We start from the raw sequence: 12,334 nt of genomic DNA, 5'->3' as shown, positions 1-12,334 counted from the left end.
AGCAGCTCCAGCAGCAGCCTTACCTGTGTATCTTACAGTGAGAGTGCAGGTAGGCCAGCCCCTGCAAGGCACCGTGGGTGATGGCAGCAATCTCCACTTCCTGAAGTGGTTTCTTGTGAACTACAGAAAAAAAGCAGGAGAAAAATGTAAGAACATCCAGTGTGATCCTGGGAACGTTTCTAAAAAGGAACGCCTCCCATTTTGCAAGCTATGAGGTGGGCACCGCCTTCATCACACTTATCTCCTGTAGGAGCTTTGAGTCTGCACACATCCTTTGTGAGGATTTCAGTGGTGAAACCACAGTCCTGCTAAGGGGAGCAGTTACTGCTGGCACCAGGTGATGTGTCTGACTACAGCTGGTCAATGTATTTGAAATACAACTTCAGCCCTTAGCATAGAGAAATTCCCTTTCCAACCCCATCCTTCTTAGCAAAAACACAGAACTGAAGAATACACAGAGATGCCCCAAAGCATCTTCCATAGATCCCTAAATCAGACCAGTGAGTGCCTTTGACTGACTGCATCTTAGATACAAAATACAAGGCTTGCAAAGACTAACAGTCTTAACAGGCTACAGCTTAGACTCCCATCCCTCTGCAGGTGCTGTGGTCTCAGCTTTGAGGTCATACCCATCTTCTGACTTATGGTCACCTGTAGTTATTCCTAGAAACAGAAAGGCGGGGTTTTTATTACGGGTATTCAGGTAACAGACACTCATCCAGAAGGTGCCAATTACAGCAATCCAGCTGTAAACTTTTATATCTTCATCTTACAACTTATGAATGTGCATGCCATGTATACAGAGCATTGGCCCTATGGGAAAATCTCAGCATGACAAACACAGCCATTCTGGTCCCATTCTTATCCCACTGTGCTCAGAGGGGGCACCAGAAGAAACAAACCTCAAGACTTCGTACAACTCACCTTCTAGCAAATCAGAGGCTGATCCTAAGCAGTACTCCATAACCAACTGCAAGGGGAAAAAAAGCACGCAATTAAGTAATAGTAAATGGAAGCTCCCCCAAATAAACTGCTGCTATTTGGATGGCTAAGGACCTGCAGGAGCAATTGGAAAGTGAAGTTTCAAGGACCTCTTCTAGCCTCCTAAATATCCATTACTTTTAAATTAACCAGAAGCTTCTTTAGATGAAAGAGACAACAGGCAGCAGTGGATGGATACTGCTGCATGCAAAGACACTGCACGCATTGGATGCCTGGTCGCCATGCAGCCTTCTGCCCACCGAGCCCCCCAGTGCCACCCCACTCACCCATGCTGTGTGCTCCTTCAGGTAACAGCCCTTATATTCTATGGTGTTTGGGTGCTTCAGCTGTTGTAGAAACTTGACTTCTTTGATGATATCCTGCCATTTCTAATGAAAACAAAAAGACATGGGCACGTTTCCCCACTTAAGCCCCTACATGACCTCATGTACAGCACAACAGGCTGAAAAGCAGCCAGAAGGTAATTCTATGGTGCAAAGATGACAAGAGTTGTAGTTGCAAAAGCATGGCTGTACTGAAGCTGTTTGCATCTGACTGCCCTAAGACAGGTTAAGCTGGAGAACTAAAAAGGATTTTTCCCCACCTTATTTATTTGCAACACATTTTACTCAAAGGATTGCAACTGTTAAACACCATGAAGTGCTCACATGCCCCAAAGCAGCCAGCAGCTACAGCACGTGCTGCAAGCAGGAGCAGTTGGCTGTATGCTAACAATAGTAAATAAGAGGAGCAATTAACAAACAATAATTGAAGCGAGGCTGATATTCCAAATACTGCGCCTGTGCATTTTGATATTACAAACCTAGAGCAGGTTTTAAGGTCAGCTCTACAATTCACTCGACACCTCAGCAAGTTGTGGTTATGGCTCCTGCAGCCCAGGTGTTATTAATGTACTTATAGAAATAATATACAGAATTATACAGAAATAACCACCCTACAAGCATCCTGAATTCCTGTTTGCTTGCTTAAACAGAGCTACTTGTCAAGATTTGCATGAATTAATCTTCCCTCTACAAACCTTTGTGCTTCCTATGGAAGTGAGCAACAGCTACAGCATTAGGAGGCTGCTCTGCTGATTTCACTGACCAGCCTTACAGCACAGCTGTATCAGAACTGGCTGCACCACCTTACCTCGTTGGTTTGCTTGCCGCTGTAGGACATCTTCTTGACTGCCACCACCTCATTAGTGTGGGAATTTGTAGCCTGCAGCAGGAAAAAGAAATTAAACCATCATTTTTTTTTTTCCTCCTGGTGGAGTGAGCTGTGCCTTTAGCAAACACAGACCTTCTCCCCCTGTATCACATCCTGGCAAGCTCCTGCACTTCAGACACCTGCGTGATGATAAGATTTATGAGACAACTCTTTTATCACTCCTTTCTGGCACTATTTCACTCTCTGCAATCACTGTCCCTCCCCCAGCCCTTACTACACTTGCTGCCTTTCCAGTGCTACACAGACCAAGGTCCAGTATCACAGAGTGTAAGCATGCAAAACACAGGTTGGAACTGCTGTAAAAACAGCCTTAGGTTAAAATATTTCCTAAAGAAACAAATAAAAAAGCACAACAAAATTCCACCCAAAGCCAACCATGCAAACAGTGACGTTGTCAAACAGGTATTTCAGCTTCCAGTTTTACAGTGCTTCAAACTGGAATTCAACTCAATTAAAAGAAAGCAACCTTCCTTTCACTGCAAATTGCTTCCACTCCAGTGCTGGGTGTGCAGCATAAAGTGGGGAAAAGCCCCAGCCATTCGTATCAATGCAAACCTCATCCAAACAACCACTGTGAAATCAGTGTTAAAACTCAGGACATTGACGTTTCCAACAATAATTGCCAGACCCAAACATCATGGATCCTAATACAAAAACACACACCTTCAAACAAGTATGTCAGCGAGCTGATATGCAACTTAGTGCTCAAACAGGTTGAAGGGTTTGTTTTCAGCCCTGAACTGTAGGTCATCTTTGACACTGCCATCTTGTATTGGGGCAGCACTGGGAAGGCTCAGGAGGACACTGAGCAGAATTGGATGCCTGGCATCTGGTTGTTTTGATGAAGAAATGTCAAAGGAAAATACGGGACACAGATTCTGTTACAGATTTAGCTCTATGTTTAGTATTTTAATATCACAGCCACCAAGTCCCAGTTGTACAATCAATATCATTCAGGCAGAAAAAGCACACTTGTGTGTATCTGTATGACATGGGCACACTGACCAGAAGCTGAGAACTCAACTTTAGAAAGAGCTCTGCTTGTCTGGCACTGCACCACCTCCATTTCTGCACATTAAAGACCAAATGTTTTAAGGCTTTAGTCTTAAGGGAGTTACTGAGATGCTGGTACTCTAACCACTCACAACACTGAGGACAAGAAATCAGTGTCTTAAGCTTAAAATACAATCAAAGCTAAGTGTGGTAACCCCTCATTTCAGCTGCTCAGGAAGACGAGTACTATGCTCCCAAGTGATGCATTAATCAAAGCCATTCCACCATGCATACAGGGACTTCAAAGACAAATGGCACTGGGTGAACCATGAGAGCACAGCGATGACTAAAGGGAGCCGACACACTCAGACTGCTCTGCTCAACAGGCGACTCACAGAAAGCTGGAAGCAAGTAACTCCTGGCTAAGAAGTTTCAAGAACCACTCACTGTCCTCATTCAGCACAAGTGTTCCACTCACTCAGATGAGCTCATGCTGGTGTCCTAAGCAAACTTCCAAACATTCCTGTCTGCCACCAACTCCGCATCCCTTCAGGTGAGCATACAACCTCTCATACCATTAACAACTTGCTGAAAGGTATCACTGCATCATTAAGCTGTTGCCACGTTCTCTCAGTTGTGGATGGAGTTGTTGCTGTAAGAAGCATTTCTTTCTAGCAACAAAAGCAATGCTCAGTTAACTCTCCAAGCCTTGGCAATAACACACCAGACAGCCAAAATCACTTGCTAGTGTCACCAGAGTTACAGTCCTTCCCAAGTCCTTCATTTGCTTTATTTGACTATTTGCCATTTTCTGAATGGCAATACTTGAGCCATTTGAGCATCACTGCTTTCTTTCTTTATTTTATTAGGCTTGGCAGGAATATTCCTCTCCTCCCAGTTTCTTGGTAGGAAAAAAGGCTCCTCATCACTTTGTTCAAATACAAACTCACAGTACTCAAGTAGGCTTGAAAAGTCCATGTCAGATGCTTTGTAGCCCAACTTGCCCATGGTATTTAATTCTGTCAGAGAAGCAGCACTGAACTGCATAAAGGCCCCACAGTATTTGGAAATATTACATAACCATCAACCAGGGTGGCAGCAAGCCCAACTCTCCTGGTAAAGTCTATAGGAGTGGAGGAAGAGCAGTTCTGGGGGGACCACAGAAGTCTCCTACTGAACCATAGCGAGATTCCTCTTGTAAGGCAGCCTGGCAGATTAGATCTCTGCTGCTCCTCACTCTCTTTCCCTGGAAGCATGAGGAGCTGAATGACGGAGAAGGCAACTTCACTGCTCCAGCACTGCAATAAAGCACATTGTGGATCCCTCTCCTCATCTGTGACATGCAGTGCATAGGAACCTCCCTTCTCCTATCTCTTCTTACAGAGTGGATCAGCACACCTTGTAAATTTTACAACCTCACCCTCTTAGCACGCAGTGCACTTAATATTACACTACCACCTTCCTGTCACTTCACCCAACAACTACAAGCATCTGTCCCACTGCTGAAGACCCCCAGAACAGAAAACCCCTTCGGTTCCACCAACACCTCCATTGCTGCACAAAACTACTACCAGAGAGCAGCACAACTTCCAGCCTTGTGGGCACTTACCAAAATGCATTAATGTCTGATACTCGGAAGTTTCAGTTGTGGTGCACTTGATCTTCTGGAGTGTCAGGACATGCTACTCAGCAACTGTAATTTGTGTTTGACCTATTTTTTGATACTGAATTCTATTTAATTTTCACTGATAAGGGCTGGATTTAGAATTACTTCCAAGTCCGGTATCTTGCATTTGGCTTTCTTTCACTCTAAGTGTAAAAGCACTGTTCTTCTCACCTTCCAGATTAAATTCTCTTGACTATCAATCAAAACAGTACCTGCTTCCCTCTTGAATTCCCTCTTCTCATAAGACTTTCCCTTTGCTTTTGCTATTGAAAGCATCTGCTATTGAAGATAGCATGGTACGCAATAAACATAAAGAAAATGAGGATGACAAAGCAAGATGGAATTTCAAAGACGTCTTTAACTCCTGAATTATCAGAACAGCAGAGAAATCACTCAGGAAGCCTAAAAGTAATTTGATGCTACCGCCACAAAATCCTTACTCAAACAGCAACAAAACCAATTCATTCACAGAAGTAGCTTCCAACTCTGAAAGCATTTTGAATCATTAATTCACTAGATATGTTTATTTGCAATGATTTACAAGCAGCACGTCCTGAAATTCCAGTTTGACCATTTTCAACTGCCTTGATTCAGCTTTCAGCATCTGACAGCAGCAGACACCATACACACAACCCGTACGGCTGGATGTGTTGTGACTACAGTCAGCTGCTACTATCAATACAGCTGCAACAGCAAAGAGCTCAGGAGTGCTCTGGAGACAAACAAGCTCATGCACACAAAGCACTACGAGCTGAAAGGATGCTCCTTAAAAACCACAGCATGGTTTTATCTTCCAAAATGGAGAAGATAGGAAGTAGGGAATGATACTTACAAAGTAAACCGCTCCGAAACTTCCATGCCCGATTTCATGTAAACCCACAAATATTTCTTCAGGATCATCTTTGTAGAACAGGTCAGCTATTTCTGGGTCCTTTGGCACCCCTTTGCGCATGTTGAACGGGATTATGAACAAGTTGGAGCCTTCAGTTCCCAATCAGTTTCTTCCTTCATCGACAACGTAGTCTGTAGACACCATTCAGCACCTGGTGAAAAAGTTCATCTTCAATCTCTTTCCTTCACACGTGTTTCTATGACAGCAAAACAAGAGGAAGCACTTTCAGGAGCAACAGACTCCACTATCGTTTCCTTCAGCAAATTCTTTTCAATTATTAGGCCAATTTAGATGGAGAGATTAAAACGCATTCAGAGCACAACGGCTCTATCTCAAACAGGAAGCAAGGGTTACGGTTACACTAAAGTCCACTTGAAGACAAAAGTCCTGTTGCCACGCACAACATCCTGTGACACAACTTGCTTATTCTTCACACTGCTCTCCTAACGTGTCACTTTTCAGACTATCACTATTGTTCCTCCTGCTTTTCTCTGCTGGTTGTTTGCTTTGTTTCTCTACTCCCACTTGCCAGCTGGTGCTAAAAGAACAGTTAGCTTCTATTCCACAGAAACACTTCACAATCATGTGAATGTGGGGTTTTGTTTTGTGTTAAATGGATATTATTTTAAGTTTTCGGTGCTCCAAGGCAGCCGGTGCTATTGGCTTTTGTAATGAGTGCCAGAACTCCCATCACAGATCTGCTCTTGAAAGCTCCTGGACTCCATCCTGCAAGGCAGGTATTTACTCCTTTAGCACCTTCTTTAGCACAAGCATGTAATCAGAACCACGGAGCTGGGCCGTGCTTAAATGAAGGTTTTCAACGTTAAACCTGCAAAAAGCAAAACACTACAAAGTTTATCATTAAAGCACTCTGAAAAATCTGCACTGGTTTCTTGCTGTTGGTGGACAGAGGAACGACAGAGGCCTCTGCTCAGCTCTGGCCTTCTAAAGCCCAGCAGATAAACTACAGCTGAGTCAACTGCAGCAGCTCCTAACAGCAGAACAGAGCAAATCTCAAAGCTCTGCTTCCCCACATGCAGCTCAGCACCTGGTTATTGATACCACATTTAGTGCATCAACAAAAACCCTTGTGAAAAGAAACATGAGAGTGCCCTGCCTACTTTACATCATAGATCAGCATAACATTTGAAGAAAGACCAGCTGAAATATAGCAACCAGGTTAAATTAAAATACATGTTAAAGGCACTGAAAGATTTCAAACTGCAAACACCACCCAGGATGAAAGCAGAGCATAATTTTGGTCTGAGGCTGAGACGTTCCCCTTGGCTCAGGATGACAAGTAATGGAGCAACAAGCACAGCCAACTGTGGCTCATTAGAGGTGCTCAGAGCGCTCTGCTGAAGCATACCTGGGTAACTGTGGCACAAAGCATGCTCTGCAGCTCAGATTCCTTCCAGCAGCATTGATGTGAGCTCCTCTCTCCCCAAATCCTGTGCACTCCCGATATTCTGCAAAGGAAAGCAAATATCGGCGTTTAAAAGGAAATATTTAAATCCAGTAGCTCATTTGAATGCATGAAAACGTGGCATCTAGGAAAGGGCAACAGCTACAAAGGGATCATCTGAAAGTGCAGTAAAAGGGGAACTAAAAGGGACCAGCACCACCCATAAACACAATCATCCCTCTTTAGGAGAAGAGGCTCTATTCTTGTGCTCCATGATATCTGACATGTTTGTATATCAAAGGGCAGGACGCAGGAAATGAGATCAAGTGCCAAATCCTTTGATTTTTATAAAGGCTCTTGAGCTTGTTTGGAAGTCTGTTCTCAGAGCACGCTTTTCAGATGGCCTCCAGAAAGGACTAAGCTCATAAAGATGAGGTTAGCATTGAACTCAGTGCGTTATACCTGACAACACACAAAACCTTGAGGTCCCAGACACTGACATATCAGGCACCAGTGGATTCCACCAGCAAGAGAATGAGCAAAGCCAAAGAACAAAATAGAACAAAAAGAGGGCAGAGCCAAAGCTCCCATCAGGGCCAGACCACTCATAGCAGAGGACACAACCATGTGCAGCAACACCCACCCAACCACCCTCTGGGTCAGATCAAACACTTGCCCTCAGATACCTACAGCCTTATCACCGTATGTGAAGTAATACTTACCTGAACTAGTGACAAGCAAACTAATGCACCTTCTTGTTTATGAGGAAATAACATCTGCACAGGAGACCTCCTGCTTGTCATTACATTCCCAAAGCCACCGTTTCTACCCACTGTTCTCAATGACGGAGCATTGCTACTGAGCTGTTTTAAAGTTCCTCAAGGAGCTTCAGCAAAAGGATCTGCAATGTTTCAGCCAGTCAGTGATACCTTCCTTTGAATTCCTGCTATCTACCAGGGATAAACTAATGACAGAAGGCAGATGAACAAAATGATTATTCATCCCCAGCTGACTGGCCTCACCCAGAGGTGCTATATTTACCACATACCTGCACACAGGGCAAAGAATGCAGTATTTCAGGTCCGGCACTCTTCAGCCAAGTGAAAAATCCATTTGGCTTTAGAACAACAGAAAACAAACTGAGGCAGAAAAGCATTTATCCATCTCTAGCCAAAGGAACAGTGCCATAAACAAAACCAGCGCAGCTCTAACACTCAAGAGTAAATTAGGATTTAAAATGTCACGACTAAAGCATCGAATCATTGAGGCTGCAGAAGACCTCGAAGACCACCAAGTCCAACCCCAACCCATCCCCATTATGCCAACACCTAAAGCTAAGCTCTAGGCTGAATGCCATTCTGACTGGGACAGATGCACACGGTGAGGCTGCGTGATGTGCAAACCTTCTTAGCAGGACTATGAATTTCCAGTAACAGCCATCAGCAAAGCCTGGGATGCAAAGTGCTTCCAAGAGCAAACAGTGCTGGGGATGGGCATGGGCACGGGTCAGGAAAGATACAAATCACAGAGTCAGTGGTAAGCTGGCAAAGCAGCAAATCCTTCATATTAAAACTCCCTTCTAGACATGGAAAGATTAAAGGCAAGACAGTTTAAATAGTGCCTGGCTTAATTCTTCAGGGCATTATGGCAGCTGAATGTCATCAACAGAAATTACTCAAGTTCAAGGTTTCGTCCAATTAAGCATGTTGTTTTCGGTTGCTGAGCTACTTATTTAATGCATCTAGAAACAATTTCTATTGTAAGCCTGATTCCTACTCCTCATCTTTCCAAAGGCACATGGGAATCTGCCTTTGAGACTGCATGTTCCAAAGCCTTCAAATGAAAATAGCATTAGTCATATGGGCGATGACTTATGGATGTGACAGGTGACTCAAGATTTTCTGACAGTGTGTGAGCAGTGCCGGGGTCAGACGAGGCCACTTGGCAATGCCTCCAACTGCCTACCTCCAAATTGCAGCTCTCAGTCACCAGCTGGTGGAATGCTCAGCCTTTGGGGACACACTGCTCATGCTCTGCTTCTGGAATGCTGCACAGAGCTGGAGAGGCAGGAGGAACCAGAGAGTAAATGCAGCATTAGGAATGACATTGTGATACGTGAAGATCTTAGAATGATTGAGTGGCCTGGGTTTTAAAGGCTCACAGTGCTCATCCGGTTCCAACCCCCTGTTATGTGCAGGGCCACCAACCAGCAGCCCAGGCTGCCCAGAGCCACATCCAGCCTGGCCTTGAATGCCTGCAGGGATGGGGCATCCACAGCCTCCTTGGGCAACATGTTCCTCTAAGAAAAGACTGACTAATGAAACATGCTGTGATTGCTAAGCTGATGGCAACTGGGTTAAGTTACATCCTATATCACACAATGTGCCACTTGGACAATGCTTCTGTGCCATTCATGCACCCAGCCACAGAACACTGATTTAGCCACACTGATACTCCTAATGGTCTGTTGACATGCAGGTTGGGCAAAGCATCATTCATCAGTGCCCCAAACCTGAGCAGCTTCCCAAGCCTAGTCAAATCAGCAGAAAACAAAGGGAATAGCATCAAGATACTGCAGTTTTTAAGGATTTAAAGAGCATCCAAGAATAACGTTTTTTAATATTATCTGGTAACATAGGATAACTTGCAAACAATGGGCTTTTGGAACTCTTTCATGCGCATCAAGACTGTTATCACTCCAGGTTTTTTTTATAGATGGGATGCAAACTTGAGCAAAGCAGTGCTCCGAGCATCGCCAGCAGCTGGGCATTTCCATTGCGTTGGCTTCCAGGGAGAAGAACAGCCTTCCTGTCCATTAGAACAGCCAGTGCAACACCCAAGGGAAACCATCTAACACAAAGTGCCTCTCTCAGCTTTCTGGCAGGGTTATGGGAAGCAGCACACAGGCAGGTAACAGGGAAAGGACAAGTTGCAGCAACAACAGGTTTACCAGTTGGGTTTTATTGTGGTTGTTTCCTGTCAGAAACCTGTTCTAGAAAGAAACTGATTTTTAAAGGCCTATAACCACTCTAAGTATGTCCTCAGTGAACTGGCTCCTGTATCAGAACAGGCAAACCCCACACAGAGCTTGCCTGGAATTCTCAAACAAGCTCAAAAGCTGATGGTAAAAACTGTCCCAAAGCACAGAGCTGCCTCAGAGCAGGCACACGTTCAAGTTCCATTGCAGCAAATAAACACCAAAAATACATATTTTTTGAAGTATGAGCCCTTTCTTCCTCTAATTGCTATTTATGGGTAGCACGGCCGTGCCCAAACACCTCACCCAGTGCTTCTGCAATGTATTAAGTCTATTTTCTTCACAAATTCCCTTACGCACAGACAGCAGGGGATGGAGAGCAGTCGATGGTGTGGAAGCGGTGCCTGGGTTTGCACACAGCAGGGATCAGCAGCAGACACCTCCAGCACAACTACAGTCACACACACAGTCTGCAGGGAACAGGGAATGGGCTGATGGAGGCTTCCAGGCTTTAAGCTGGTTGCAAAATTCCACCTGAAGACCTCAACTCAAAGCCTTCCAATCATGTACCTCCTCCAAAGCGCTCCTAAAGGAAGGAAGAGCAGCATCAGAGCTTCTTCACAGTGCAGGAAAGTGAAACAACTTCTAACCTACCCAGGTCCTGACGCACAGCTATGATAAGGAGCCCCAGCTGTCGTCATGCTATAAAAGGGAAAAGTTCTCTCATTCTGTTTAGAGAAGGTGATTCAGTCACACTGCATGAGCTGGCAGAGCTGAACCACCTTCACGTTACTGAAGGCCTGAGTTATTTCAAGTGCAGCCTAGTAATTCTGAGGGGGAAAAAAAACCCTCTTGAAAGCTATATTTTAAGCACTTCAATGTCATTTCTCTGATCGCTAAGAATACTTCACTTTTACAGCCGCTGTTATGCAAACGAAAGCAACATATGCTCATTGTAGCATATTAGTATTTAGCTTATTTTAATGTGTAAAACGCTACGACACGGATCTGGTATGAAGAGTTGGTTATTTAAAGTTTTCTCACAGTGTACACAAAAAGCAGCTGTACTACAGCCTTTGTTTGCTTAAATTAATCACTGATTCCATGCTTGCCAGAGAAGGTTTCGCTCTGGAGAGAAGCAGCCAGTCCTCTGCTGTGTCCAGCCTGCAAAGTGATTCTATGCTACCTACAAGGAGAGTGGGTGATTGGGCCCGAACTGCAGCATCAGCAATCCCCAGCCATGGCCAGCAGCAGCCCCTCCAAAACTGCTCCTCTTCCCAAAGGGTTCATGTCCTAGAAAGAAACACAAGAGCTTCCCCTTGCCCATCATTTAGCCCAGCAATCCACTTCAAACTGGCACATCTAAATGGGGATTCAGTAACCTCCAATGCTGACATGTGCATCGGATCACTCCGAGTTAACTCACACTAACTGAGATTACTCACACTAACCAAAAATGATTCAGTACTTTACGGACAACGGCAATCACTGTGCACAGTGGCCCTGGGATATGAAATTCAATGAGTACATTGCATGTTCCACTGTAAATATGTACCTTGACTGCATTTTTTTCCCCTGGCTGAGCTGTTTTAGAGGAAATCCAGCTCCATTTGTAACATCTCTATTACTTGCATTTACGTACTAAGGAAAAGGCTACTTGCTCCCAACATCAACATTTCATCATATATGGATCATGAAACTAAGGAAGCTGCCTCCTTATTCTCATCAGACTTCAGCAGCATTTTATCAGCCTCTTTATCACATCACTGACAGCTCCAGACAGTCACAAATTCACAGCTGCTATGCTGGGTGCTCCTGAGAGGCACAAATAAGTCATCACATTTGTTTATGAAAGCACACTCAGAGTTTCCTACCTATTAATGTCACGGCTTCCAAAACTGCAGCCATTTTGTGGCTCGCAGCTATTTGAGGTATTTTAAAGAAGTTTATATTCTGGCTGCTACACCATCAGAAAAGGCAGCACTGGGCAGATCTGGGGTCGCCAACCAGCAGCCCAGGCTGCCCAGAGCCACATCCAGCCTGGCCTTGAATGCCTGCAGGGATGGGGCATCCACAGCCTCCTTGGGCGACCTGTTCCAGTGGAGAAGAGGTGCTGGAGGTCCCATTGGCAGCCCTCCACCCATTTCCGTGGGGCTCCTGGTCCCACGAATCCCTCCCTGCCCACCA

The 12,334-nt window shown here is 44.8% G+C and overlaps 1 protein-coding gene across 7 annotated transcripts in view; it reads right to left on the bottom strand.

Annotated features, from left to right (window-relative positions):
• Positions 1-12,334, bottom strand: part of TAOK3 (TAO kinase 3) — a 63,797-nt gene that overhangs the window by 35,010 nt on the left and 16,453 nt on the right. For 5 of the 7 annotated variants that reach the window (XM_015878003.3, XM_085556157.1, XM_015878006.3 and 2 more), the window contains exons 2-7: positions 7,135-7,234; positions 5,706-5,916; positions 2,134-2,205; positions 1,269-1,370; positions 925-970; positions 24-120 (exon numbers count right to left, since the gene is read on the bottom strand). In XM_015878003.3, the coding sequence (XP_015733489.1) occupies positions 24-120; positions 925-970; positions 1,269-1,370; positions 2,134-2,205; positions 5,706-5,825 (437 nt within the window). In that variant the 5' untranslated portion in view covers positions 5,826-5,916; positions 7,135-7,234. Of the gene's footprint in view, positions 1-23; positions 121-924; positions 971-1,268; positions 1,371-2,133; positions 2,206-5,705; positions 5,962-7,134; positions 7,235-12,334 lie in introns of all 7 variants that reach the window. The other 2 variants (XM_015878004.3, XM_085556156.1) reach the window with 1 other exon arrangement.

Source organism: Coturnix japonica, chromosome 9 (genome assembly GCF_054131305.1).
Source record: "Coturnix japonica strain WE chromosome 9, WE-NBRP24, whole genome shotgun sequence".
In the NCBI taxonomy this organism is placed as follows: domain Eukaryota; kingdom Metazoa; phylum Chordata; class Aves; order Galliformes; family Phasianidae; genus Coturnix; species Coturnix japonica.
This window is presented reverse-complemented; position numbering and strand designations above follow the sequence as displayed.